The sequence below is a fragment of the Anolis sagrei genome, chromosome 2 (genome assembly GCF_037176765.1).
Source record: "Anolis sagrei isolate rAnoSag1 chromosome 2, rAnoSag1.mat, whole genome shotgun sequence".
Lineage (NCBI taxonomy): Eukaryota > Metazoa > Chordata > Lepidosauria > Squamata > Dactyloidae > Anolis > Anolis sagrei.
Window position 1 is genome coordinate 114,742,190 of NC_090022.1, and position 24,554 is coordinate 114,766,743.

Consider the following 24,554-nt stretch of genomic DNA (forward strand, 5'->3'; position numbering starts at 1 on the left):
CTGTGTGATGTATCCGCACTTCCCAAGTGTCTAGGACTGTGTGATGTATCCGCAAATAATGCATGCAGATCCTAGTAAGGTGGTCTTCTGCAGCTTGCAGATAGTAATTTTGTCAGCGCCGATTGTGTTTAAGTGCAGGCCAAGGTCTTTAGGCACTGCACCCAGTGTGCCAATCACAACTGGGACCACTTTTACTGATTTGTTCCAGAGTCTTTGCAGTTCGATTTTTAAATCCTCATATCGATGATGATGATGATGATGATGATGATGATGATGATGATGATGATGAGTGGGACAAGTTAACATTAAGGGAGAAGAGCAAGAGACTCATGGGAATGGAAAAGGACGCAGCTAAGGGTGACAACCACTTTCTTTTTGTAATATGAAGACACACTGTGTTTCTAATCTTGGCAAGTTGTTGTGTTTGAAGGTCAAAGTGGACATTATCCTGGTGACACAATTAATTATGGTATGTTCATTTTTTATTCTTATAATCATAGTGTGCAAGTTCATGTATTTTTAATTACTTCCATGTGTCCTACCAAGTTTTCAATCATACATTTTTTTAAAATGTATCTGCAACAATTGGAAGCTTTTATGTTTTTAGAAGAGGGAGAAAGATAAGGCAGAATTTAACCCTTCCCATAAGGGTCAGGCAAAAGTAAAATGACTTGGCCTCTCTTATATTGTGTATAATAACTTTTGCCATCATGACCACCACCTGATGTTACTTGGCCACAAAAGTCCTGATTTGCACTTGTGAAATGTTGGAGGGTATCACTTACTGGGAAGTACTATTATGCTTGTTTCCGTGCAGTGATGACCCCTCAGTATCCAGATTCCCCAGGCTCCTTTAGGCACATCTTCAGAGATACTGCTTTCCCATCCTTGCTTGCCCCCAACATCAGGCTTAACCTTTATCTTTCTGTTATTCCGATGACATGTAATGTCTGTTTCTCACTGATGTCGTCATTCTCCCCTGGATTTAAGGAGGAGCCTTTAACAGCCTCACTAAACTACAAACCCCAGAATTCTGCAGGAGGCAGAAAAGTGGGTTCTTTCTCTAGTGTGATGAAGTCGTATGTCAGCCCTATTGTATGTTTGTAAGACAGGTTACAAATACCTATGGGAAGAAAACACATGAAAGAAAGAACATCTGTGGAACTCCCTCCCCAGGGATATTAGATCATCCCCTCCCTCCTGACTTTCCGAAAAAGGGTAAAAACTTGGCTCTTTGAGCAAGCTTTTGAGAATGCAATGGAATAGATAACATGGAACTATGAACTGATGAACATGGAATGGCTAGACGATGTTTCTGGATACACTTTTAACAAGATGACACTGATGATTAGATGTTTTAATGGTTTTATATGTGTTTTTATATTGTTACGTTGATGGTTTTTAATTGCACTTTTATGGATGTGTGGCATCAAATTGTGCCAATCTGTAACCTGCCTTGAGTCATCGTAAGGTTGAGAAAGGTGGGCTATAAATAGCATAAATAAATACATAAATAAATAAACATCTTCCTAGCCTGATGGTTTTGTCATGTGTGTGTGGGGGGGGGGGGCAGGTTGCAGAAACAGGTGAACAATATATTCATCGGGCTTCCAAGTGTGAGTGGCGTCCTTTGGGGCCGTTTTGGGAAAAAAGACTTCTTTTCTTAGGCCCTTCTCCCCTGCCCACCTCCCCCTCCCCGCTACATTTGCAACTTTGCAGTGAGGCCTTGCACAGCCCCTAAAGGATAAAACAAAGAGCACCCTTATTCCCGCCAGTGCTAACCACCCGGCACGTTAGACAGCTGTGTCGGGGCTTTGCAATCTGAAGTGGTCCATTATGGTTCATCCTCTGTTGCTGCATGCCAGGACTGAATGGCGCTGTGAGAAAACTTAACTCCTTTCTCTTCTCCATGTCATTTCCTCCTTCCAGCAACAGAGGGAACCTTTTAGTGGGAAATGCTAATAGCAGACAGGATCCCTCCAGGAAAACACATCCCAAGCAGGAGAAACAGCCCAGATAGAGAGAAGAGAGAAAAAGAGAGAAGAGGGAAAGGAGAAGGAGGGATGGAGGGGGGTGGGGGTGGCAGGTGCCTGTAAAGGGCCCACAGTACCTGGCCTTGGCCCTGAGCCCAGCTTGGCTGCCTGGCTCCTTTCCAAGGAAGAAGATTATCACCTCTGGGGAAAAAAACACATTCTGGGGGCCAGGAGGAGGAAAGTTGCCAAGTTTATATTGAAAAAACAAACCCTAGCAGTGGGATAAGCTGTTCAGCTGAAGTGTACAATATTGTTGTTTTTGTTTTTGTTATTTCTTCTGGCTGTTCAGGGTGGCAGTGGATGGAGGAGAGAAGATTTTGCTCTTTTCCTTTGCTTCAAAAGTGTGTAAGCATGCAAACACAATCAGAGAGGTTGGATGCTTGAAATGAGTGGGTGGGAGGGGCGCAGGGGAGGAGTGGTGGGCCTGGGATCACTTGGGAACGAGGGATGAGAGCGGAGGAGAGCAGGGTGTGGGAATGACCTTTGGGGGCAGTAAAAAGAATGGATCCCAGGCAGCAAATGTGCTCAGTAGTGTGTAGAGCTAACCTGAAGTGAACTGACCGAAGATGAGAAGACACAGAAGACGTTTTGATCTCACACTCTTTCAAAGCAGTGATCAATTATTATTATAATAATAATCTTATTCCTTTATAGTAGACTTCTCCAAAGCAGAGTCTGAAATCATCCATCTATGCTGTGGATAGTATTAGTGCAAAATTCCTCCATTGAACGGTGGATTGGACTATTCAGTCATCTCTAAAGTCTTTTCCAGTTGCCATGATCTGTAACCCCATCCTACCCACAGTAGTTTTCTTTCCACAGTGGAGAGAGCTTTCATCACTTGTGCAAGTTTATTCACTGATAAATAACTAAAGTTGAGCAATGCACCTCCCATTGATCAGATGTATTTACACTTCTACGAGAATGAGCTTTTATATGGATTATAAAATATTCTTGTTGTGAAATTCAGGGTTTAAAAAAATGCCTCTAAGACTTCAGCCATTTAGTAATCATTCATCAACCAAACAGGCTGTGCAAAGGGGTAATTTTCTCATCACATAAAACAGGAATGGGGAACTTATAGTCCTCCTGATACTTTGGTCTACAACTCCCATCCATTCCTCCCAGCATGTCCACTAATAAGAGACTGTATAAACTGAAGTCCAAAACATCCAGAAGGTCAAATGCTTTCCTGCTGATATAACAGGTATGGGCAAATTACCGTCTGTTAGGAATGACATAACAGAGATCACTGCTGAAAAATGTTTGCATCCCAGTGTGTCTCCACTTAAGTATGTGATCTGCAAAAGATTGAGATGTGTTTCAAGATGATGGGAGATTATGTTTATTGGCTGAAAAGCCCAATGATTTTTCTAAGCTCATTGATTTTTCTAAGGCCTTCCTCAGGACTATACAAGAACATTATCTAAAGTTTAGAGTATCCCCAGGTTGACTTTCAGTAGACGAATATAATCTTCCAGCATCTTTCCTTTCTCTTGTGAATGTTTCCCACTTCATACCTTTTTGTCTAAGTATGTTCAACTGTTATTTTGAACCATTATGAAACAGACTTGCATGATTGTTCTTCTTTGTTGTCTCCTCCCTCGAGCCCAGACTCAGTGTAGGTCAGTGGTTCCCAACCCTTTTTTGACCAGGGACTACTTGACCAGGGACCACTCTCTAACATTAGTACCAAAAGGGTTGCAAATCAATTCTTGGTCAGCTTTAAATTTGGTTTGGTTATTTGGGGTGCTGATCTAGAAAATTGCATTGGATAGACCACATCAGCTCTAGTTTCTGATACAGAACATATGCCATCCAGTAGTTGCCATCGGCTCGCCCACAGAAAACCATATTTAATAAGCCTCACCACTATAAGAGGGTTTTGTGAGACCAGTCGCTCTCATTGCAATGCTGTAGTAATAGTGAAGCCACAGACCACATTTTAGTTCTTGCAAACCACTGGTGTAGGTGAACTGCCTTTTCCTAACCATTTACCACCTGAAAGAGTGAAATGTAGGCCTGCAAAGAAATGGCAATTTTTGTGATTGTCAATTAATAATCTTCCCTTGTGTCATGCATGATTATTGTTTCGATGGGGGCTGTTTTGTTGCTGCTGCTGCTGCTTTTGCCATTGTTTCTAAAAAGTACCCTAGTGTAGTGGCCTTGTTATAATGAATTTTCAGAGATAAACGATTTTCCAGCATTCCAGGCTATTTTCTTCAATAAAGAGGTAAGAATTTAGTTGTTCACATAGAGGAGCTATTTTCCACCAAATCAGAACATCTGTTCCAGTGCTTGCTCGTACTACTGGTAGTGGCGGCGGCAGAGGTATTTTTCCCCCTGTCATAGTGGAGTTGTGGTTTTACCTAAATGTGCTTTGGAACATGATTTTAGACAGTGTCCATAACCTCTGCCACTAAACTACAGTAAGTGATAGGCCAGTTATGGGTGGAGACTGGGAGGTGGACACTGTGAGACTAGCATTAAAATCCCTGTTCTGTGATAGAAACCACTGAGTGACCTTGGGAAGTCACCTCTCTCAGGCTCAGAGGAAGCCAATGACAAGCCTCCTGTGAACAAATTGCAGCAAGAAAATCCCACGATAGCTCCATCTTAGAGTCACCATATATCAGAAATGACTTGAATGTATATGGCAGCAGTAATGTAACAACAGATTTTGTGATGGAGTGGTTTAACTGGTATAATTATTGTGAACATATGCAACAGTTTACACCTTCTTCTCTTGCAATATTAGACATTTCAGGTTTTTTTTACAAATGTCTCTATATGTGTAATGAGAGCAATTATCATTAGGATGATAGTGTATGTGATTTAGCTCTGAACCAGAGATAATGCTATGAATTTGGTCTTTTATGGAGGAAGCTGCATTGGTATTATGTGATGATTGCCAGATGGCATTTCTAAGCAAATAGAAGGATTGAAATCTAAAGACTAATAGCTGTTTGCTGCTATTTTAAGTGCTTGCCAAAAAGGCTTCTGCCTCATTACTACACATAATTAATGAGTTAATATATGGCTTCTGTGTAATAATGCATAACATCTATCGGCAAACAATTTTGCCTTTCAATTTTTTCTAGGCTAGACTACCTTTTGTTAGCACTATATAATAATACAGACCTGGAAAGATGGGAAAAAAGGATATTAGTGTAGTCCTAAGAACTCTTTTAGTAGCTCGCAGGTTTTCTTGTGGATGACCTCGCGCAGCTTCCGCACCCGCCGGATGCTAGAGGCCCCCACAAAGCTGTCTGGCTGCAGAACAGCCATTCCATTGTGGACGTCGCCCATTATGATGAGCTGACCATCAGCTGCAGTTATGTTGGGGCATGGGCAGCTCCAGTTCATGTTTAAGAGAGTAATTTCTAGAGGCTCCCTGCCCAGGAATTTAAGTCCCATTTTCTCATCCTTTAGAATCTCCTCCACAGTCACCAATGCATGTCCTGAGTCTTGGTCCTCCGTCAATTCGGTCACACGACCCAGGATAACAAAATCACTTTTGCAGAAGCTGGTCACCAGCTTTTGGCGTGGCCTGCAAGCCTTGCAAGCTTTGCAGTGCATGTTCCTAGGGAAAGGGCACATTTCTTCACAGGCCTCTTTGCTCTCAAAGTTATTCTCGTTGCCTCCACAACCTCCATAAATGAAAGACTGGCATTGTTTCGTCAAGCTGTTGTAGGCCCACCGGGGCTCATAGGCTTTGCAGTGACCTTGGAGGGCTGGCAGGTTGCAGACATTGATGGGGCCATTCATGCAAGTCAACATGCAGTTTTCATAGGTCTCGAAGTGATTCAGGTTGCTGTTACAGTTTCCATAGATGAAAGTGAAGCAGTTGTTTTTCTTGGCATCATAATACCATCGGGTTTGCTCCTCCCCGCAGTCTTCACTGTCAGGTTGCTTGAGACACTCGTCGGTTGGAAAGTGTGTTTTATTCTGGGTTGTTTCCATAGAGGTAGCCTCCTCTTTGAGGACTGAGAGTGGGAAATCTGCCCTGAGAATGCCACCCACATTTTTGGCTGTGCAAGTATAGATGCCCGCATCTTGCAGTTGTGTGTTGTAGATCACTAGCTGGGCAATGTTGGTGACCACAATGTTCCCACGGACATGGTTGGGCCTCATAATGATTTTTTCATTTTTCTCAGTCTCCTTCTCCCAGGTGATTTCTGGTTTAGGCCGCCCAGAAACATCACATAGAAAGCTGACAGTCTCTCCTACGTAGACAGATTGGTGAGCTGGGTTGTTGACAAGTACAGGTGGAAGGATATCAGTGATGGTTGTCTCTAAATAGGCAGTGGTGGGATGAGCAGTTGTCTCTGAAGGGATAGGGCTGGTATTTGGCCAGGTGAGATGATAGCGACATGTCACCACATTGAGGGTAATGCCTTTGGTGCATGCTTCTGCATCCATGTAACACTTGTTGTAATAAGTGAGTCCATCTGATGCACATGTAAAACTGGGCTCTTTTTCACATCTGTCTTTGCATTTGCAAACAGGTTGTCCATCCCAGATATCACACTCAGAACCTTGTTGGATGCACATGAAGCGATCACATGTAGCCTCTTTGGGCATCCCCACGGGTCCTTTCTTTCCCCTGACATCCATGTATCGGGCTGCCACACAGCTCCTTGTCCCACAGACATTCGGACAGCATTTTTCAAAGGTCTCACATTCCTAAGGCCAAAAGGAACAATTATAATTAATCAAAGTTACCTGCAAGTTTATAGCTCCACTGTGCTTTCTAAATAAAGTCATTGAAGGCTGCACAAACACATAAGCAAAAACCCCATAGAGCTCTACCTTGCAACCAGAATGTGACTAGGGTAGGGCTTGCTTATGGGTCTGAGTTCTGTTGACTGTGTATTTTCCCCCTTTTCCTTCTGCTAGAGGAGAGAAATAGGGAATTCTGGATATCTAATCTAGAAACCGAGACCAATACAATTTGATGGAGGGAATACATACAACTAAATGCCCCAAAGAGACTAATAATGGCCAATTCACTAGTTCTTTGATATTTATTTATTTATTTATTTATTTATTTATTTATTTATCCAACCATCTTTCCTTATTTTGATTTTTCAGATCCACAGTGCTTTTATGGCTGCTCCTCTGGGTAAAATGTAATGAATCTGGATTCTACAATATAGTACATATACATTTGAAAAAAGTCAAATTACTGTTCTGAAGATACTTTATAAAGGGCAAGTTACAATCATGAGGCAACTTACTTCCAGGTAAACACACATAGCTCTACACCATTCACTTTCTTTTGCATACAATAGGCATATTGGGAGAATCAACTAATTTCCCTGGTAAATGATCTCAATCAGGGACTAGATGGGGTGGGTGATTGCGGCATTCCTATTGGTTTTGCCAAACCTTTCAGTGAATTCCAGGGAGCTGTATGTGTGCCTGCCTTCAAGTCGCCTGTCAACTTCTGGTGACCTCATGGATTCCATGGAGTTTTCTTAGGCAAGGAAGACTCTGTAGTGGTTTATCGTTGTTTTCTTTTGAAATATGGCCTACAACACCTGGTATTCCTTGGCAGCTTCTCTTTCAAGTACGAACCAAGCTTGACCCTGCTTAGCATCTGAGAACAAACAGGTGCCTCCAGGGTATCTGGGTTCCTGATCTGCAGTGAATTAGATCTGATATTATTTCAGGATTTAGCAGGTTGTGTGTGAGTAGAACTCTTTTATGCTGGTTTTATTGCTACTACAATATGTTTCCCCCTATCTGATACTTTGTGTATGGGTGGGAGGTAACTGTTGCTAATAGAATACCACAAGACTCAATTTTGCTCCCCATATCTATAAGAATTATATCTCAATTTATGGAGATCATCTATTTATAGTTTTCAACATCTATACGAAACAGGGAGCCAAAGTCATCTTCCGTGGATCATAAGTGTCCAGGTGATACTACACTCTAAGAATGGATGCAAACTTAATTTGCATTTTTTATATGCCAGTGTTTCAGAATTCACAGACTTCTCCATAAATTTGGTGGAAAGCTGAATGTGGGAGTAAATGGAAGTGAGAGATTCACCAATCAAGACACAAGGCTTAAGAGTGCTTAGTACAGTTTGAGCTTTGTTGTCGGTGCTGATGTAGAATTGTTACCTTTCTTCTCTAACAGGCACCTAATCTTTTAGAGCTATGTGGCAAGTGTAATTGATTCTGGTGATACTTTTTAACCTGGGCCAAAATGTTTGGCACTCCAGATAACGTGTAGCTACAGAACCTATCATCACTGACCCTTGGCAATTCCTGTTGAAGTTGATGGCAACTAGCCTTCAACAATAGTGGTGGGGTAGGTTATACAAAATCCCCAATCCTGCTTTAACCATGGTTTGGGAATAGGCCAGAGAGCATGCAGGTTTGAAGAGCTGAAATTTTGCCTAGGCAAGATAGGGAGGGATTTTTTTTTTTTTTTGGAAGATAGGGGGTTGATTAATAAGAAAGTTGATTTGGGAATGAGCATCCAGACTGCTATTGATGGGTTAGCACTCTCTTTATATGAGAAGGAATATTACTTGGGAGTATTCTTGGAGCCAGGTTTTCTCCAGAGTGGTTTTCTGTGAATCCAAAAGTGCTTTTACAAAGCTTTGTCTGGTGATAAAGCATATGGCAAGACATCACACATCTGGGGGATAGCATACCAACACACTCAACAAGAAATGCATTTGGACATCACAACTGGTGTATAGTGTGACCCAGAATAATTTACCTGTTATTGGTTTGCTTGGACTGGCTCCCCATCTGTTTATAAGCTCTTGATCATCTTGAAAGACAATAGATTAAGCCTGTAATATTTAAATGACTGACTGCTAATAGTCTCTTGGTTCTGCCTGCCTGATTTATTAGATCTTTTGGCGGTCACATGAGAACATAGCTTTAATTGTGGTGGTACCTAGGGCTGGAAACACTCATCTCAAGGAAATCCTATGTGCTTTCACTTCAGTCTGACCATCAAGTGCCTTTTAAAGACTATCTTTGGTGTGGTTTGTGGGGGGGGGGGGGGGGGGAGAGAATTAATCTCTGCTGTAAAACCATTCTTCATCATTTGTGACACTTATAAACATGAAGCTGTGTATAGTTTACTATTTTGGTTGTTATTGTGGTTTTGTAAAAATGTATTTTGCTTTGTTTTTAACATACCTTGGGAAGACGCTTTGGGCCACACACTAAACATAGAAATGCCTACCAAAAACAAATAGGTACATAAATAGAAAATATCCCAGATGAGGCTGGAAGTCTGTTTGAAAGATTACGCAACACTCAGATGATGCCAGTGTAGTGCTCAATAGCTTGTTTTGGAACTAAAACACTAACATATAACAGATTGCAGATAACAACAGTTGGTACTACAAAAGAGTTTAGTCTAGGTTACCAGGAGCAATTGACCCAGAGCACATGTTTTGTAGGCTGAAACCCTCAGGGATCTCAGGTCCTCTCTCTGGCATTTCCAGGTAGAAGTATGCTGGGAAAACACCTTGCTAGATACTCTGGAGAGTCACTGATTTCACTGGGTCTCAGATTCTGGAAGTAGAAGCTTGCTATTTGAATGCGAAAAGGCTTTTGTTGATTTTAGTCCTATGTAAGCTCAGCTGCACCACAGCATCCTGCAAAGTTTAATTTCCCCAAGTGGCATCGGTGATGGTAGAACTGGGCCATGGCTAACTTAGGCTAACTAAGGGAGGGAAGACAATATACCTAGTGCTACCTATGAAAACCCATGTGGGTTGGGAGGAAATGTTTTGAAGTCACCCTGGGGTTCAACATGGGCAAGTGTTCTTAAAATGGCAAGGCTGAGGCAAGTTAGCTGCAAGTGGACCATTAATACAGCTGCAATGATGACTGCTGGGGCAGGCGGCTGAGGATGATAGTACTGTAGCAAGATAGTCATGTGAAATCCAATGTTATGTGCTGAACTCTGCACAGATTGGCTTTCAATGCCCAGCAGTGTTCAACCTGTGGCTGCACTTGTCCTAAACAGATCCATGCTTTCTACTCTGTTTCCGCAGCTGACTTTGCCAAAGACTGGAGCTGGCAAGGGCTCATTTCCACAAAAGACAATGGATTCCCAAAATCACAACAAACACAAATTCACTACAAGTCATAGTACATAAATCACAAAGGTAAATGTTTTTTCCAGCTTATATAATACAATATTAAATGTATAAAGGTAAAGGTAAAGGTAAAGGTAGTCCCCTGATATTAAGTCTAGGTTATACGTTTAATATTGTATTATATAAGCTGAAAAAAACATTTACCTTTGTGATTACATACTAAGTGCTCATTTCCACCTGCAGCCATGGCAAGCTCTTGTCCTGAAGGAAAGAGCTTCCAGTCCAGCTATACATAGGTAACTTAAGTCCACATCAGGCTATAAAAGCTTATAGTTCCTTACATTTACTCAGCGACTCATGCAAAGTGGTGGACTGGGTCTAAAAATATTGGTTGCCAGGAGACAAAGGGGGTCTACTGTAAACTTGAAGGCTGTCAAAGATCTGAGTCTACATAATGTGTGTGTTGACCTCATATAACCTGAATCAGAATTATTTTGTCAGAGGTATTTATTATATTCAGAGGTATTTATTATATATCAAATATAACATATCCTCAAAATGATTATATTATTATTTTTATCAAAATAGCAATCCCACATAAATTTTAGTTGCATGCAGTAATATTTATTTATTTAATTACTTATATACCGCTGTTCTCAGCCCAAAGACGACATAAAAGAAAAAGCCATGGTGGAAATGACAAGTGTCTCTTGAATTATGTTGGAACATAATTACTGTTGGAACATCTACTCAAAGGTCATTAATGTTTTTAAGATATTGTCTAATGTTTAAGGGGACTCCCTTGCCATTGGGCAAGCTGATACCCTGGTCAGCCTGCCACTGCTCATGTACCTGCAAGGAAGCTAGTGAAGCTATGGGCTTTCAGAAGATGGACTCTAGTCCAACCTGAGATTATTTTAAATAGTTGATTTTAAAGTTGATATAAGTGATTTTAATGTTTGTGTATATTTATAGTTTATGTCCCAGCATTGAATGTTTTGCTGTATATATGTTGTGCTCTGCCCTGAGTCCCCTGCGGGGTGAGAAAGGCGGGATATAAATGTTTTAAATAACAAACAAACAAACAAATAATTCCCATCATCCCCACCCAGCTATGCTAGTGGTAAAGAGTCATGGGAGCTGTGGCCGATTAGTAACCAGTTATCTATTCTCAGAGACCATAGAATGAAGAGGAAACAAAAGTGCATCACTCACCAGGTCAGTTTCGCACTCCCTCCTGCAGGTGCTCTGGGCATCCACCCAGAGGTTGGGATTCATATCATTTGGACATATCCCAGCATGAGAATACCGAATCGGAGGCAATGCAGTACCTTGGAAAGGAAACTCGAGAAGTAAAAGGATAAGGCTTTCCCCTGACAGTATCCATATCCATATCCATCGTGTGAAAAGTTTGAAAAAGGTCATTTCAGAGTAGCTCCAGAGGTTTTTTTTTTTTTTGGAACAAAAATTAAAATCAACAATTGGATGGAAGGCCACGTCTGGGTGTGACTCTGAGCCTGATTTTTTAAAAAAGAGGTTAAAACAAAGGAGCCATCTACACCTGCTTTCTTTCAGCTCTCCCAGACTTCTTTTCCACTTTGGTGCCGATGATGCAGTCTGTTCTGGACCTCGTAGGATTAAAAGTCTTAGAAGTATCCCCTTATTTTAAGCGAAAGGCTCTTCGTCCAAGCCAGAGTTGGCTGTATTTATACCCTGCCTCGCAACAAGAAGTTGGAAAAAGTAAACTCTATTTCTGTGACAGGCACACGCTTCTTATGTCCTGGTGGCAGTCGTACAGATTTGTTAGTAGGGAAGAGAGAGAAAAAAGCTGGAAAGAGTTTTAAAGGCTGGAACTGCCACGGTGGGACCCCTGCATGTTTCTGAATGGAAGGAGGCCTTCTTAACCCCTTTAGACCTAAAGTACTTCCCTATGCTAAGAATGGCATTTACTTCTGAAAGAGGGCTTGTCTAAATAATATGAACCTACAGTCAGAGGGATTTCCCTATGCCACGGAAATATATACAATAGTTCGTTTTAAAGGAAGCAGCTTAGTAGGACTGAAGCAATTAAAGCTTAAATATAACATTTTTGTTATTGAGAGAGAGGGGAAAGAATCGTGGAGCGAGAGCAGAAGGAATAACATGCTTTAGTTTAGGATATGGAAGGCAATATGCCTTTGCAAATTACCCCCAAGCCCCTTGCTTGCTTTATTTATCTTTCCCCCCAAGTTTCCTTTTTTTTTTCTGCACTCCAAACCCACCATGGGAAATTTTTAAAAATTCCTTCACAGTTCATGAACATGAGACCCCTATTGTACGACTTTTTGCTGACCTCTTTAAGGAAAAAAAAAGGAACAGTTTAACTCTATGGAAACCTGCATACAGGAATGTACTGCATTTTTGCATAGAGGAGGGGGGAGGAAAAGGGAAAACACAATCAACTGAACGTCCAGCCACTCTGATTATGACAGGAAGGATTTTATAATGCCCCACCAAGAAGGACACCTTTTATCAAAAGCCCAATAAAAAAAAGATGCTACTGTACTGAAGGATTCAGGAAAGACTGACTGTAAGGGAATTGGAGACAACTGACTTGTTGACACCACTGAGATTCCGTTCTACCTCTGTGCCAGCTGCAAAAATAGGTGATGGTTGGAGCCAATGGCTACTTCGGAGAAAAAAAGAGAGGGAGAGGTGTCCCTACATACTCAGAGGTATTTTTGTCTTTGAGCAGCAGGCTTCATGAGAGTCCTCCCAAAATACTTCTCAAATCCCCCCCCCATCCCACAGCTGGGGAAAGTGGGGGGTGGGATTGGACTACAGCAGTGGTTCTCAACCTGTGCGTCTCCAGGTGTTTTGGCCTACAACTTCAAGAAATCCCAACCAGTTTACCAACTGTTGGGATTTCTGGGAGTTAAAGGCCAAAATATCTGTGGACCCACAGGTTGGGAACCACTGGACTATGGCAACCAGAATCCTCCAGCCCACACATGTCCAACACTGAAGGTGGTAATCCAAACAGTATCGTTTTCTACCCCTATTTCAAGAGCAGCTTACTATGTGCTGCATCCCACCTATACCCCTCTGTCTGGAACCTTTGATTGCAAAGAGAAAGCAAAGTTCTTGGAATTTATTTAAGTTGGAACAGAGTTTACTTGGGACATGAGTTTCCTATAATGACAAGGGTTGGCTGGATATCTAAGTTCCAAAGCATCTTTATTCATCCTGTATTGATCCAAACTAGGGCATTGGGGTATTGACTCACAAAATGAGGTGCTTCTAATGGGAACTGGAGTGCTCATAGATCTTTACTTCTCCTTAGTACAAGATGGAACCGAAGGTGGAATGTGGATTAATTGTGGTTCTCATGGAGGGAAAGAGAGAGAGAGAAAATGTTTACAATTCCCACAATACTGAAGATGATCTTGACAGAAGCCAAGACTGCTTCCATTGCTTCATTCATCCCTGAACCCAGATCACTGACATTGTTGGATTCTTTTTACATTTTAGAAATATGGATTTAGACAGTGTTTAAGTGTACAGGCTTTGTGTACCTTTCACAGTCACACTTTTCTATGACTTGCTCTTTCAACAGATCTAAATTATAAGCATGTACAATACTTTCAACCTCTGGTCTACTCTTTTAACCACATACCACTTCTTTTTTTCTTTTATAGTTTACTCAACACCATCTAGTGTACATTTGCAGTTGCAAGTGAAAAGAAAGACTGGATTCCATTTTACAGCCATTTTCAGTTTTTTGACAATGCCTTTGTTCCTAATACATTGAATGAAGTGGTGGAAACCTCTATGCAATTTTTTTCAGCAGAGGTAGCTATGGACTACCTGAACATTAGGAAGAATTTCCTGACTGTGAGAGCTGTTCAGCAGTGGATCTCTCTGCCCCGCAGTGTGGCGGAGGCTCCTTCTTTAGAGGCTTTTAAACAGAGGCTGGATGGTCATTGTTTGGGGGCAGTTAGAATGCAGTTGTCCTGCTTCTTGACAAGGGGTTGGACTGGATGGCCTGCAAGATCTCTCCTAATTCTATGATTCTATGACTATGTACTAGTGTACTAGTTACAGTGTGAGTTAACTTTTCTGTAGCAGTGCTTTAGTACATAATATAGCCACAGGATCTTCATTACAGATGAGTGTCAATGTTCTGCATGGTTTCATCCAATTCAGTTTAGAGATATACTTCCTGGTGCCATGGCCCTATAGTTGTAGAAGCTCCACATTACTGGGGAATTTTAGGAGCTATAGTCAGAAAAGTAATCTTTACAATCTCAGAGCAGATGCTTGTGACCTTAGAAGAAATCTCTCTCTCTTAAACAGTCAAATCAAATTAAAAACATTTCTTCATTAAATATTACGAAAATTAATAATTTCCCATTTTTTACTAAGAAATAAAACCCTCCACATATGTTTTTATTATTATGAAATGTATTTGTGTATATAAATTAAAGTTAAATTAACTTTAATATCTTGACAGTAACAGATTGGCTATTCCAATATATGATGTTTTAAAAAACCAAAATATTTTAGTTGTGGGAACGTGCTTAGCAATACACAGGTGATGTTTGAACAGTTGTTTCGAATGCATTTTTGCCATCACTTTCTTACCTTAATTTTATTTATTTATTTATTTATTTATTTATTTATTTACTACATTTGTATACCGCCATACTCAGCCCTAAGGCGACTCATAGCGGTTTACAACAATCAAGCAAGAACAAAGCAACAATCAAGGCAAAAATTCAATGCGGCATCAACAGATACTTAAAAACAATTAACACAGAAACAATGTAACAGTAATAAACATTCAAGTGGGGTCTCATAACTAGAATCATGATCCAAACTCGTCTGTCGTAGTTCCATTCCTGAAGTCATTGCACTGCTTATTCAAACGCCTGTTCGAATAGCCATGTTTTAATTTTTGTTCTGTTTTCACAAGCCACACTGAATAATGGCCTTTTTGTGATCCCAAACTGCCCTGATGTGCACAGCCAGTTATGCTACTAAGCTGGTACTTTGGGATGGATGTTTATGCTCTATTAAGATGAATGAGCAGAAGGGCTGGCTGCCTATGTCTAGAAATCTTGATAGATTAGCATCAATTGTGGCACTCCCTATGTTATTGGACTATAGCTCCCAGCTTCCTTCACCGTTGGCTCTTGTGATGACATGCCCAAGCCTTTGGGAAAAACTATAGTGTTTGGCTTTACACAGGGGCTATCTGGGTTTACTCGTAGGCTGTGTTTTTAAGATGAAGACCCTTAACACACAGAAGCACTTTAGGCAAGGTGAAAAGATGACCAAAATGAGTTTACTGGAAATAAAATGAATAAAGGGTTAACTCCACCCAGGACTACTATAAGATAACTTTTAAAAATACGTTACAAAAAAGAGATTTTGCTGGTTGCAGTCATCTCTCTGGAGTCTTTGAAAGTCTCCTGCCTCTGGTGCAAAGCAATGGTTTACAAACTGCTTATAAACTGTCTCAGTCTTCTTTCTTGTGAAGCTTAAGCTGCCAAAAGATTCTGTTGTCTCTGGGACTGATGATATAAGAATACTGTTAGAATGCAGGTGCTAAGGATGCCTGTTTTGGATTGATTGGGCCTAGGATTACCAGACAGTGCCCAAGCCTCTGTTCACTGTAACTGCTTCAAAAAGAAGGAGGAGTCCAGCAAGAGAGCTCTATACAGACAAATGGAATAGACCAACTAAGGTGGGGTAGAAATGTCGTAAATAAATAAATAATCTGTAAAGTCCAGAAACTGGCATAAAATAACTCTGCTTTAAGTCACATACACATACAAGTGAGCACATTGCTGCTACTGTACAATTGTCAATAGGGAACTCCTTGGAAACTAGAGTAACTTATAGATTACGTTTTGCACCTGGAAGAATTGATAAAATAGTTGGGATCTTGAAAATTGGGGAGGGGGTGGTGGTGGTGGTCTTATTCCATGTTCATCAGCTGTGTTTGCAGATTCTTAGTGCTAAATAGAGATTTTCCCTCCTGGTTGTTCTGCGAAACAGAGGCGTACATTTGACTACTTTTTGTGAATGTAGATTATTTGAGTGTACTAATTATGTCACCTGTTTTATGTACTACAGAGATAGAATGCATGCTGGGGGGCAGCTATAGACAATAGAGGTTAGCAACACAGTAGTAGGCGACAGCATGAACTCCATACTCATGATATGCATCAATTCTGGGAAACCACAATTAGCGTTGATATCCAGTGTGTGTATATTAGAATACCTTACCCTCTAAATATGAGGTCAAAGAGTTGAAACCTGGCACCTGTCCCTTAAAAGCTAGCCAGTGGGTCCAGGATTAGATTAAGGAGTAAGCGCATTACATTGTAGCATAGGGACTTCAGAACTACTATGCTTGCCAGGCTGTTTGTGTACATGTTTCTCTGGGCTTTCATTGTAGGACACATATTCTAAAGTGTAGTTTGTGCCTGTCTGGTAAAATACATGAAGTATTGGGGCATATATGTGTACAGGAGTGGGGATTTAGTCCAATGTGAACTAGTCATGTCTCTGCAGGGGCCGCTGCTTCAATTATCTCCAGTCAGTGATCAGAGTTGCGGCAAATTGTAACTGTATTGTAACTTAAAATACCATACATAGATCTGAATTGTACTCTACCTGTCAGATAGCCACTGTGTGAACTCTACTGGGGCTTATAGCTGAGTGGAGATTCCCAGAGGTAAGTGAGAACATTTCAAAATTCATATATTATCTTGCTTTACCACATATCTTGCTTTACCCCTAATTATTAGCTGTATCTACACAACCACATAACCTGGATCAGAATGTGAATTAGAGAAATCCAGTTCCACTAAGAGAGTCTCTGCACACACTCCAGAAACTATGAAAAAGCTCCCGTGGCGTCCACAAAACTCCCCTCAAGTCGAATTGATCCACCAGAACAAGATTCTTTTTCTGATCTCCATGAGAGAAATGTTCTGAACTGCAGCAGTCTGTCTGATGAGAAATCTAGCTCATTTTCCACTCAGAAACAAAAAGGAGAGAGTGATTCTTAGAGAAGGAGGGAAGAGGTGTTCATTTTTTTCCTGCGAACATTATATCCGGTTTCTCTATCTGAATTTTCCAGAGGTGGTACTGTTTACACAAGTGCTGCACATGTTCCTCCTTAATTTCTGCTCTGCAGGGTCTATACACTGATCAGCTGCACATTTTATCAGCAGTTTTGGACTTTCTCCTGACTTCTTTAAACATGCGTTTTCCATAAAGATATGATTGCAGCAGGAATTAGGGGTGTGCGTTTTCTAGTGCCTCCCCTATATTCCACATCATTCTGGATTTTACATGTTTAGATGGGGTCTCTGTCTCCATCCCAACCCTTGGCCAAATAAGGCCCCTCAAACCCTTCACATATTTTATCCTTGACTCAAATAAAGTTTTGTCATCCTGACCAAATATTCCTCTCTATGTTTCATTAAGAGCATTGTGACATCATACTCTCCTTAGCCTTCCTCTGGTCTCTCTTATTGAATTGATCACTTGGAAATGAATTAGTTAAATTAGTCTGAATCAACTCTATTTATTTCAATGTGCCTTTACATTGACTTTTAACAAATGGCAATGCTATGCAAGGACTTATTATTCATTCATTTGCCATTGCCATCCTATAAGGTTGAGAGGGTGTGCCTTGCCCATAGGCCATCAAATAGGTTTACATGGTAAAGACCCATTTGAACCCTCATCCCAGTCCAGCACTCAAATAACTTTACACCAGCAGTTCCCAAACTTTGGTTTTCCAGTTGTTTTGGACTTCAACTCACAGAAATCTCAGCCATCGTGCCAGCTGTTAGAAATTGTGGGAGCTGAAGTCCAAAACACCTGGAGGACCAAAAGTTGGGAACAGCTGCTTTACATCATGCTCTGAGTCAACTTAAATTAAGTGACTTTTGACTCTTGGTGGCATAAGTAAGAGAAGGAACAGGTCCAGTATCCTCTATGTTAGTCTAAAAATATTTCCTGGGCTTTGCTCCTTTTAATGGCATTTTCCGAAGGCCATAATACACAATGTCTTCAGCAAGAAGTACACAGATTTCCAACTAACTAGCGAAAGAACACATTGTTCAGATCCAAGCTGATTTCCAGGCCAGGGTTGGGAATGGCATGGCTATCTAGATGTAATCTCCCTTTCCTCCGCAAGCACTCCTCACTATTGCCTCTGCTGGCTGGGGCCGCTAAGAACTGCAGTTCAGCAACATCTGGTGGGAAGCACACATGCCCCAATGGTTTAGGAGAAAACAAGAAGGTGGAGATTTATGTCTAAATGATACAATAATATGATTTTAAAAACTTATTGTCGTGTGCCTTCAATTAATTTCTGACTTATAATGACCTCTCCCTGTTTCTTTCTGACAAATAATAATACAGTGTTCCCTTGCTACTTTGCGGTTCACTTTTAGCGGACTGCTGTTTTGCGGGTTTTTGAAAATATTAATAAAAATATTAAATATTAAATTTTTATGTCCAGTGGAGGCCAGGGAGACCAGGCCTCCAGAAGTGCGGTGGCCTGAGGCATGGCGGGGAAGGCCTGTCTCCCTGGCCTGATGCTGCCTGCATGGCTTCAAAGGCTCTGTGGAGGCCAGTGAGGCAGGCAGGCACCGTTGGGATGGGCCGGGAGACGGGTAAGGAAGAGCAGGTAAAAAAAATAATATATAAAATAATGTATAAATATTAAAATTAATATGACATCCTTATTTCATGGATTTTCACTTATCGCAGGTGGTCCTGGAATGGAACCCCCACGATAAGTGAGGGAACATGGTGTAATAATAATTTTATTTTTGTACCCTGCCTCTACCTCCCCAAAGAGACTCAGGGCAGCTTACATGGGGACAAGCCCGATCAACATAGTTAAAATATAACAAATTAAACATCCATAAAACAGCAACAAGCAAAATAAAACAACAACGGCATAACACAATATAAAAACAACCATCAAACAGACAACCAGTACCCTGAAATAGCAATGCAGTGTTGGGCTTGGGCGGCCGGGGGGGGGGGGGGGCATATAAAGTTGCTTGTGTATGTATATATGTTGGTAGGAGGTTGTTCTCACGTCTGTCTCAGGGCCCTTCCATACAGCCATATAGTCCAGAATATCAAGGCAGAAAATCCCACAATATCTGCTTTGAACTGGGGTGAGTCCACATTGCCATATGTTCTAGTTCAAAGCAGAAAATGTGGGTTTTTATTCAGCTGTGTGGAAGAGGCCTCAGAGATGTAAAGGAGAATTGTAAAAACATTATGAAAGCACTCTTAGATTTCTAACTTTTGACACTTCTCTAATGTCACATTTTTTAAAGCACACATCTTTGGATTTTGGGGTGTGGGGGTGCAATTTTTGGATTAAAATTGAAATAGGGACAGGGTAGAGTTTTATTTTTGCTACTTCTGATCTCTGAGTCCTGTGAACAAAAGTGGTGCCCCTGACGGGGAAGCTCTAAGTGACAGTGCTTCCTCCTTCCCACCTCCTCTGGAGAACAGAAACAAACATGTCACAGCAGAGGGCCCTGAGTAAGCAGTACAATGCTGGCAAATCCTTTGGTGGGGAAGCTTCCCCCCCCCCCCTACATTTTTCGCCCGACAACTCCCATCAGCCCTACTTGACACAGGCAATAGTAATGGATGATGGCACATGTAATCCAAAATATCAGGTGGGTCTTGTTTCTCACCACCTATTCTTTAAATTAATGAGAAAATGTATTTGAGATATCACTTCAAGAATCAAATTGTTCAATTGCATAAAAGGGTCTGCAGTTAAATCCCATGCACTCAGGGTGGACTCTTGTAATGAGTTCCTTACATACGCTATTAAAAATAATAAGCATGCATACACCAACATATTTCTACCAGTTTCACATTATTTTTCTTCTATTGCTTCTTGAACACATAGAAGCAAAAAGAAGTTGGGGGTGAAAACAGATACTTGTTATCACCAAATGTTGATCTGAGTCATGGTTGTTGAATCATTTTTGTGAGTCATGAACAAGCCTTGGGACTGGCTAAAGATTTATAGGAGTTTTGTTTTTTAAATCATTGTTTGTCATTTAATTGTTTTCCATCTGGCTTTAGAGGGAGTCAAGAGTATCAAATATCGACTAGGAGTCAGTATTTCTCTGGGTGTTTGAGGAGTCTAAAAAGAATTTGTAAAAAGGAGTTTTTGTATCAGAGGTTTTGTTATGTCAAAGTCAGTAAAAAGACAGATCAGTTAAATTTTGGATGACCAACAAGAGTCCTGCTTTCCCAGGATTCTGAATTGGACAGGAACAATCTCAAATGTTTTCACATGTGCCATTTCTATGGATATTCTACATCGAGAACAAGAAAAAAGACAGTAACCTTTGCCTCAGTCCCTCCAGATGATGAGTGCAATGTCCAAGAAATAATGTGAATGCCTAACAGATACAGTGGTTTTAGGTTAAATTTACACCACCTGAAAGTCAGTTTCTGCAAGTCCATGTTTTTAAGAGTGTTGGCACGTCCATGTAGACACGCACATGCATGAACACCCCACCCTAATAGACTCAACCCTCAGTACTTTGTAGACCTCAGGGCTCTGCCCTCTGTGCCTATCAAAAACGGTTGAACTGGGTTTCCAGGCTCTCTTATCTGTCCCTTCCCAGGTCCAAGCACTGACCAGCCTATGTGTTAATCTTGCTATTGTTACTTTGTGCCTTCTAGTCAACTCTGACTCATGGCAACCCTACCAAGATAAGATTTCTTCAGAAGGGGATTGCCCTTGCCTTCTTCTGAGACGGAAAGAGAATGTGACTTGCCAAGGTCAAAATGTTGTTATGTTTTTATGATTTAATTGGTAGTTATATGTTAATTGTTGCTATATGTTAAATTTTATATGTATATTAGACATTACATTTTGCCATAAATACGTTGGAAACTGTGTCTCCCCACCCCACCCCCCGGGGTGAGAAAAGTTTTATACAAGTGAAGTAAATATATAATAAATAAGGTCATCTAATCTAATATATAATAAATAAGGTCATGGCGGTTCAAATGCAAGGAGCAGGGTGAGTTCCAGCTGTTAGGCTCAGCTGCTGCCAACCAAGCAGTTCAAAAACATGGAAATGTGAGTTGATCAATAGGTACTGCTTCGGTGGGAAGGTAACAGTGCTCCATGCAGTCATGCTGGCCACATAACCTTGGAGCCGTCTACCAACAATGCTGGCTCTTCAACTTAGAAATGAGGATGAGCACCAACCTCCAGAGTCGGGCACCAGTAGACTCAATATCAAGGGAAAACCTTTACGTTAACTTAAGGTCATCTAACCAGTGTCCAAGGCTGAGTGGGGCTTTGAGCCTTGGTCTTCTGGAGTCCTAGGACCTCATCACATTGGGGTCCAAATGGTGGGCAATAGTGGGGGATTCATCATTCAGCATAGCAAATCAGATGGGCAGCATGGAAACACGTCACCTCACACCCCGCAACATCCACATTTCCCCATACCAACCCACAGAAGGGGGGTGGGGAGGTAAAACAGCACAAGATATGTGGGATAAACTCTAAATGGGCAACATTGGTTTGTGATATATTCTCTTTTTCCTTTAACCTGTGTTTCCACATTTTGAATTGAATGCACGCAGTTGAAACAAAAGTATCTTGTTTAGATGTTTACAAGTAGACATGAGACAATGTTTTAGGTTGCTTTCTTCTCTCAGGATAACAAACCTGTAAAATGCATGTAGAAAAACATCTTTCTCATCCAAATATTTTATTCATTAGCTTTTAGCACAGATATCTACTACATTCTGTGAAGGCGTTATTTCTTGTTTTTTTAAAAAAGCATCTCAGTATGACACCTTCCTAGGTGGTACTTTAAATTCTTACAGCCCTGTTAACAACAAAGTCATATATATTGGTGTTTCAGTTGACTAAACAAAGATGCTTTATAGTGTAAAACTGACTCCAAGAGGAAATGTGGCAGAATGTGACTGGTGTATTTATTGTGCCGTGGATTTAGAAACAAGAATATCCTCATTGCATCCATTACAGTAGGGCCCAGTGTTAACCTGCTGAGACTGAGGCCTTACTATAGAACAAGGCGCTATATAAACACAGGGGTGGGGCAATGGGGAGGACTGGGAAACAGCTGTTCATGTTCTGCATGAAGAATGTGCTTGTGATTTGGGAGCTGAATTGATTGAGCTTCTTAAAGCACACAGTTAACTTTTAGAAAAACCGTGGAAAGGTTTCGTCCTCAAGGCTGTGAAGAATTTGAGTGCATGAGCAGTATGTGCTGATGACTTAGAAATTAAAGATCAGCTCTGCCTCTGAGTGACGCATCAGTTCTGTGGTGCCTCCGTTCCTCCTTTTCTTACTTCCTTAGTCCTTTCCAAAATAGATTCCCTTCTGTTATAATAAACATTGCAATAATAATTTATTTTGTATATCAACTACATTTTAGTCTAGATAATCTATATGGCAGAATCAATTCTCAATGCAGGATGTATTAGTGGTGCCCAGAATCTATTGGCAACAGGAATAACTGCACATGGTGCTTTATATCATGTCAACTGCAGGGTGTTATCTGCCATACTCTTTGTGTTTCACAGCATGGAATTAAGATAAATCCCTTTACTAGCTTTTTTAAAAAATCAGCTTGCTTCTACATCTGTTGGCTGAGAACCATGGTTTATGCTCTTTACCACCTATCATATCATAGACTCAGAATAACTATTGCCTAATAATGCCCCCAAGTCCTTATGTTGGGATGTAACGCGATCTCAAAATTCTCTAGCCTAGTTTGAGAAGGAATTTGCACCTGTTCCTGCTGCCTAACACTGGGGTGATATATATCTATGACATCATGGAAGTCCCTGGCATGAGGACAGAGGTAGACAAGGTCACATCTACACCTTCTTCATCTCTCAGTGCAAAGCTATGTGTGAAGGAATCCTAAACAAATAGCATATCATGCTACAGGCATGCCAGCAAAGTGCTGCAGTTTAGCTCTGTTTTCCTTAAATATAAATAGCTTGATAGTTTAACACAGATCTTCTCTATTTTAACATGTAGTCCTCACAACCTCTGAGGATGCCTGCCATAGATGCAGGCGAAACGTCAGGAGAGAATGCTTCTAGAACATGGCCACACAATCCGATAAACCTACAACAACCCAGTGATTCTGGCCATGAAAGCCTTCAACAATACATTGTAGTGCATAGGCTGGAGATAGCTTCTGAAGTTACAGTTGGAGCTACCCTATGAAATGCACTCCTTAAAGTATGATTAGCAATTGCCAGTATTTATCACTTTGGTGCAGGGAAAAGCAAGTCTGGTCCTCCAGATGTTGGACCACAACTTCCTCAGCATTCCTCACCATTGGCTAATCAACCTCAGACAGATGCATTCTAACAACATTTGGAAGTGTGTGTTTGGGTGCTCTCAAGTCTCCTGTTGATTCATGGCAGCCGCACAAATTTTGTAGGATTTTTTAAGGCAAAGAATACTCATATGTGGTTTTGCCAGTTTCTTCCTTTGAAATTAGCTTTTAGCTCCTAGTATTTAGCACCTACTCTCCCACCCAGGTATGACTAATGACTGACTGTTCAGCTTTTATAGTCAAATGGAATCTAGTGCCATTAGGGCACTAGACAACCCCAAGTTATGAACAAGATAGGTTCTGTAGGTTTGCTCTTAAGTTGAATTTGTTTGTAGGTTGGAACAGGTACATTTTATGTGTAACTCCAGCCAAATAGATAGATAGATAGCTTTGGTTTACACAGGGAAGAGTTGACACCCCTGTGTTGTATATTTGCTCTCTGTGCCTCTCTTCAGAAGATTTCACCTCACTTTCTGTTCTTATGACAATTGAATTTTGAAAAAAATGGCCTGTTGTGGAAACAAGGATTGATGATAAAGCTTCAGTGGAGACACCTTTCCCCCAATATAACTATTTCGGGAGTGAATTTCCCTTCCTGGGGCTAGATTTCTCTCATTTCTTGTTGTCTCACCCCATTCTTAACTATGAGTCATTTGTAAGTCGGATGTTTGTAATCTGGGGACTGCCTGTATACTGTCCTGAAGACTTCTTATCCTGAGTACAGGTTATACATTTGTGCTGTTGGTGTGTGTCATCACATTGTTTCTGATTCATGGCAACCTTAAGATGAACTGTATCATAGGGATTATTTGAGGTGTTTGGACAGAGAGGGTTCCCTTTGCCCTTCTTTGAGATTGAAAGTATGTGACTTGCCTAAGTTTACCCAGCAAGTTTTCATAACAGAGTGGAGATTCAAGATCTGGTATCCAGAATCATAATCTAATGCTCTAACTACTATACCACACTGGCTGTCAGCTTATTCATTAGGACGATTCCATGTTGAAATACACCTATTTATTAACAAGAGGTCCATAGCTTTTC

General features: G+C 40.9%; 1 protein-coding gene across 1 annotated transcript; it reads right to left on the bottom strand.

Annotated features, from left to right (window-relative positions):
• Positions 1–3,362: 3,362 nt before the first annotated feature.
• On the bottom strand, positions 3,363–12,119 carry WFIKKN2 (WAP, follistatin/kazal, immunoglobulin, kunitz and netrin domain containing 2). The gene is made up of 2 exons (XM_060764783.2): positions 11,332–12,119; positions 3,363–6,719 (listed from the first exon to the last, which is right to left on the bottom strand). Exons 1-2 carry the CDS (start codon positions 11,539–11,541, stop codon positions 5,199–5,201), a joined length of 1,731 nt encoding a protein of 576 aa, XP_060620766.1. The 5' UTR covers positions 11,542–12,119; the 3' UTR covers positions 3,363–5,198.
• Positions 12,120–24,554: the final 12,435 nt, after the last annotated feature.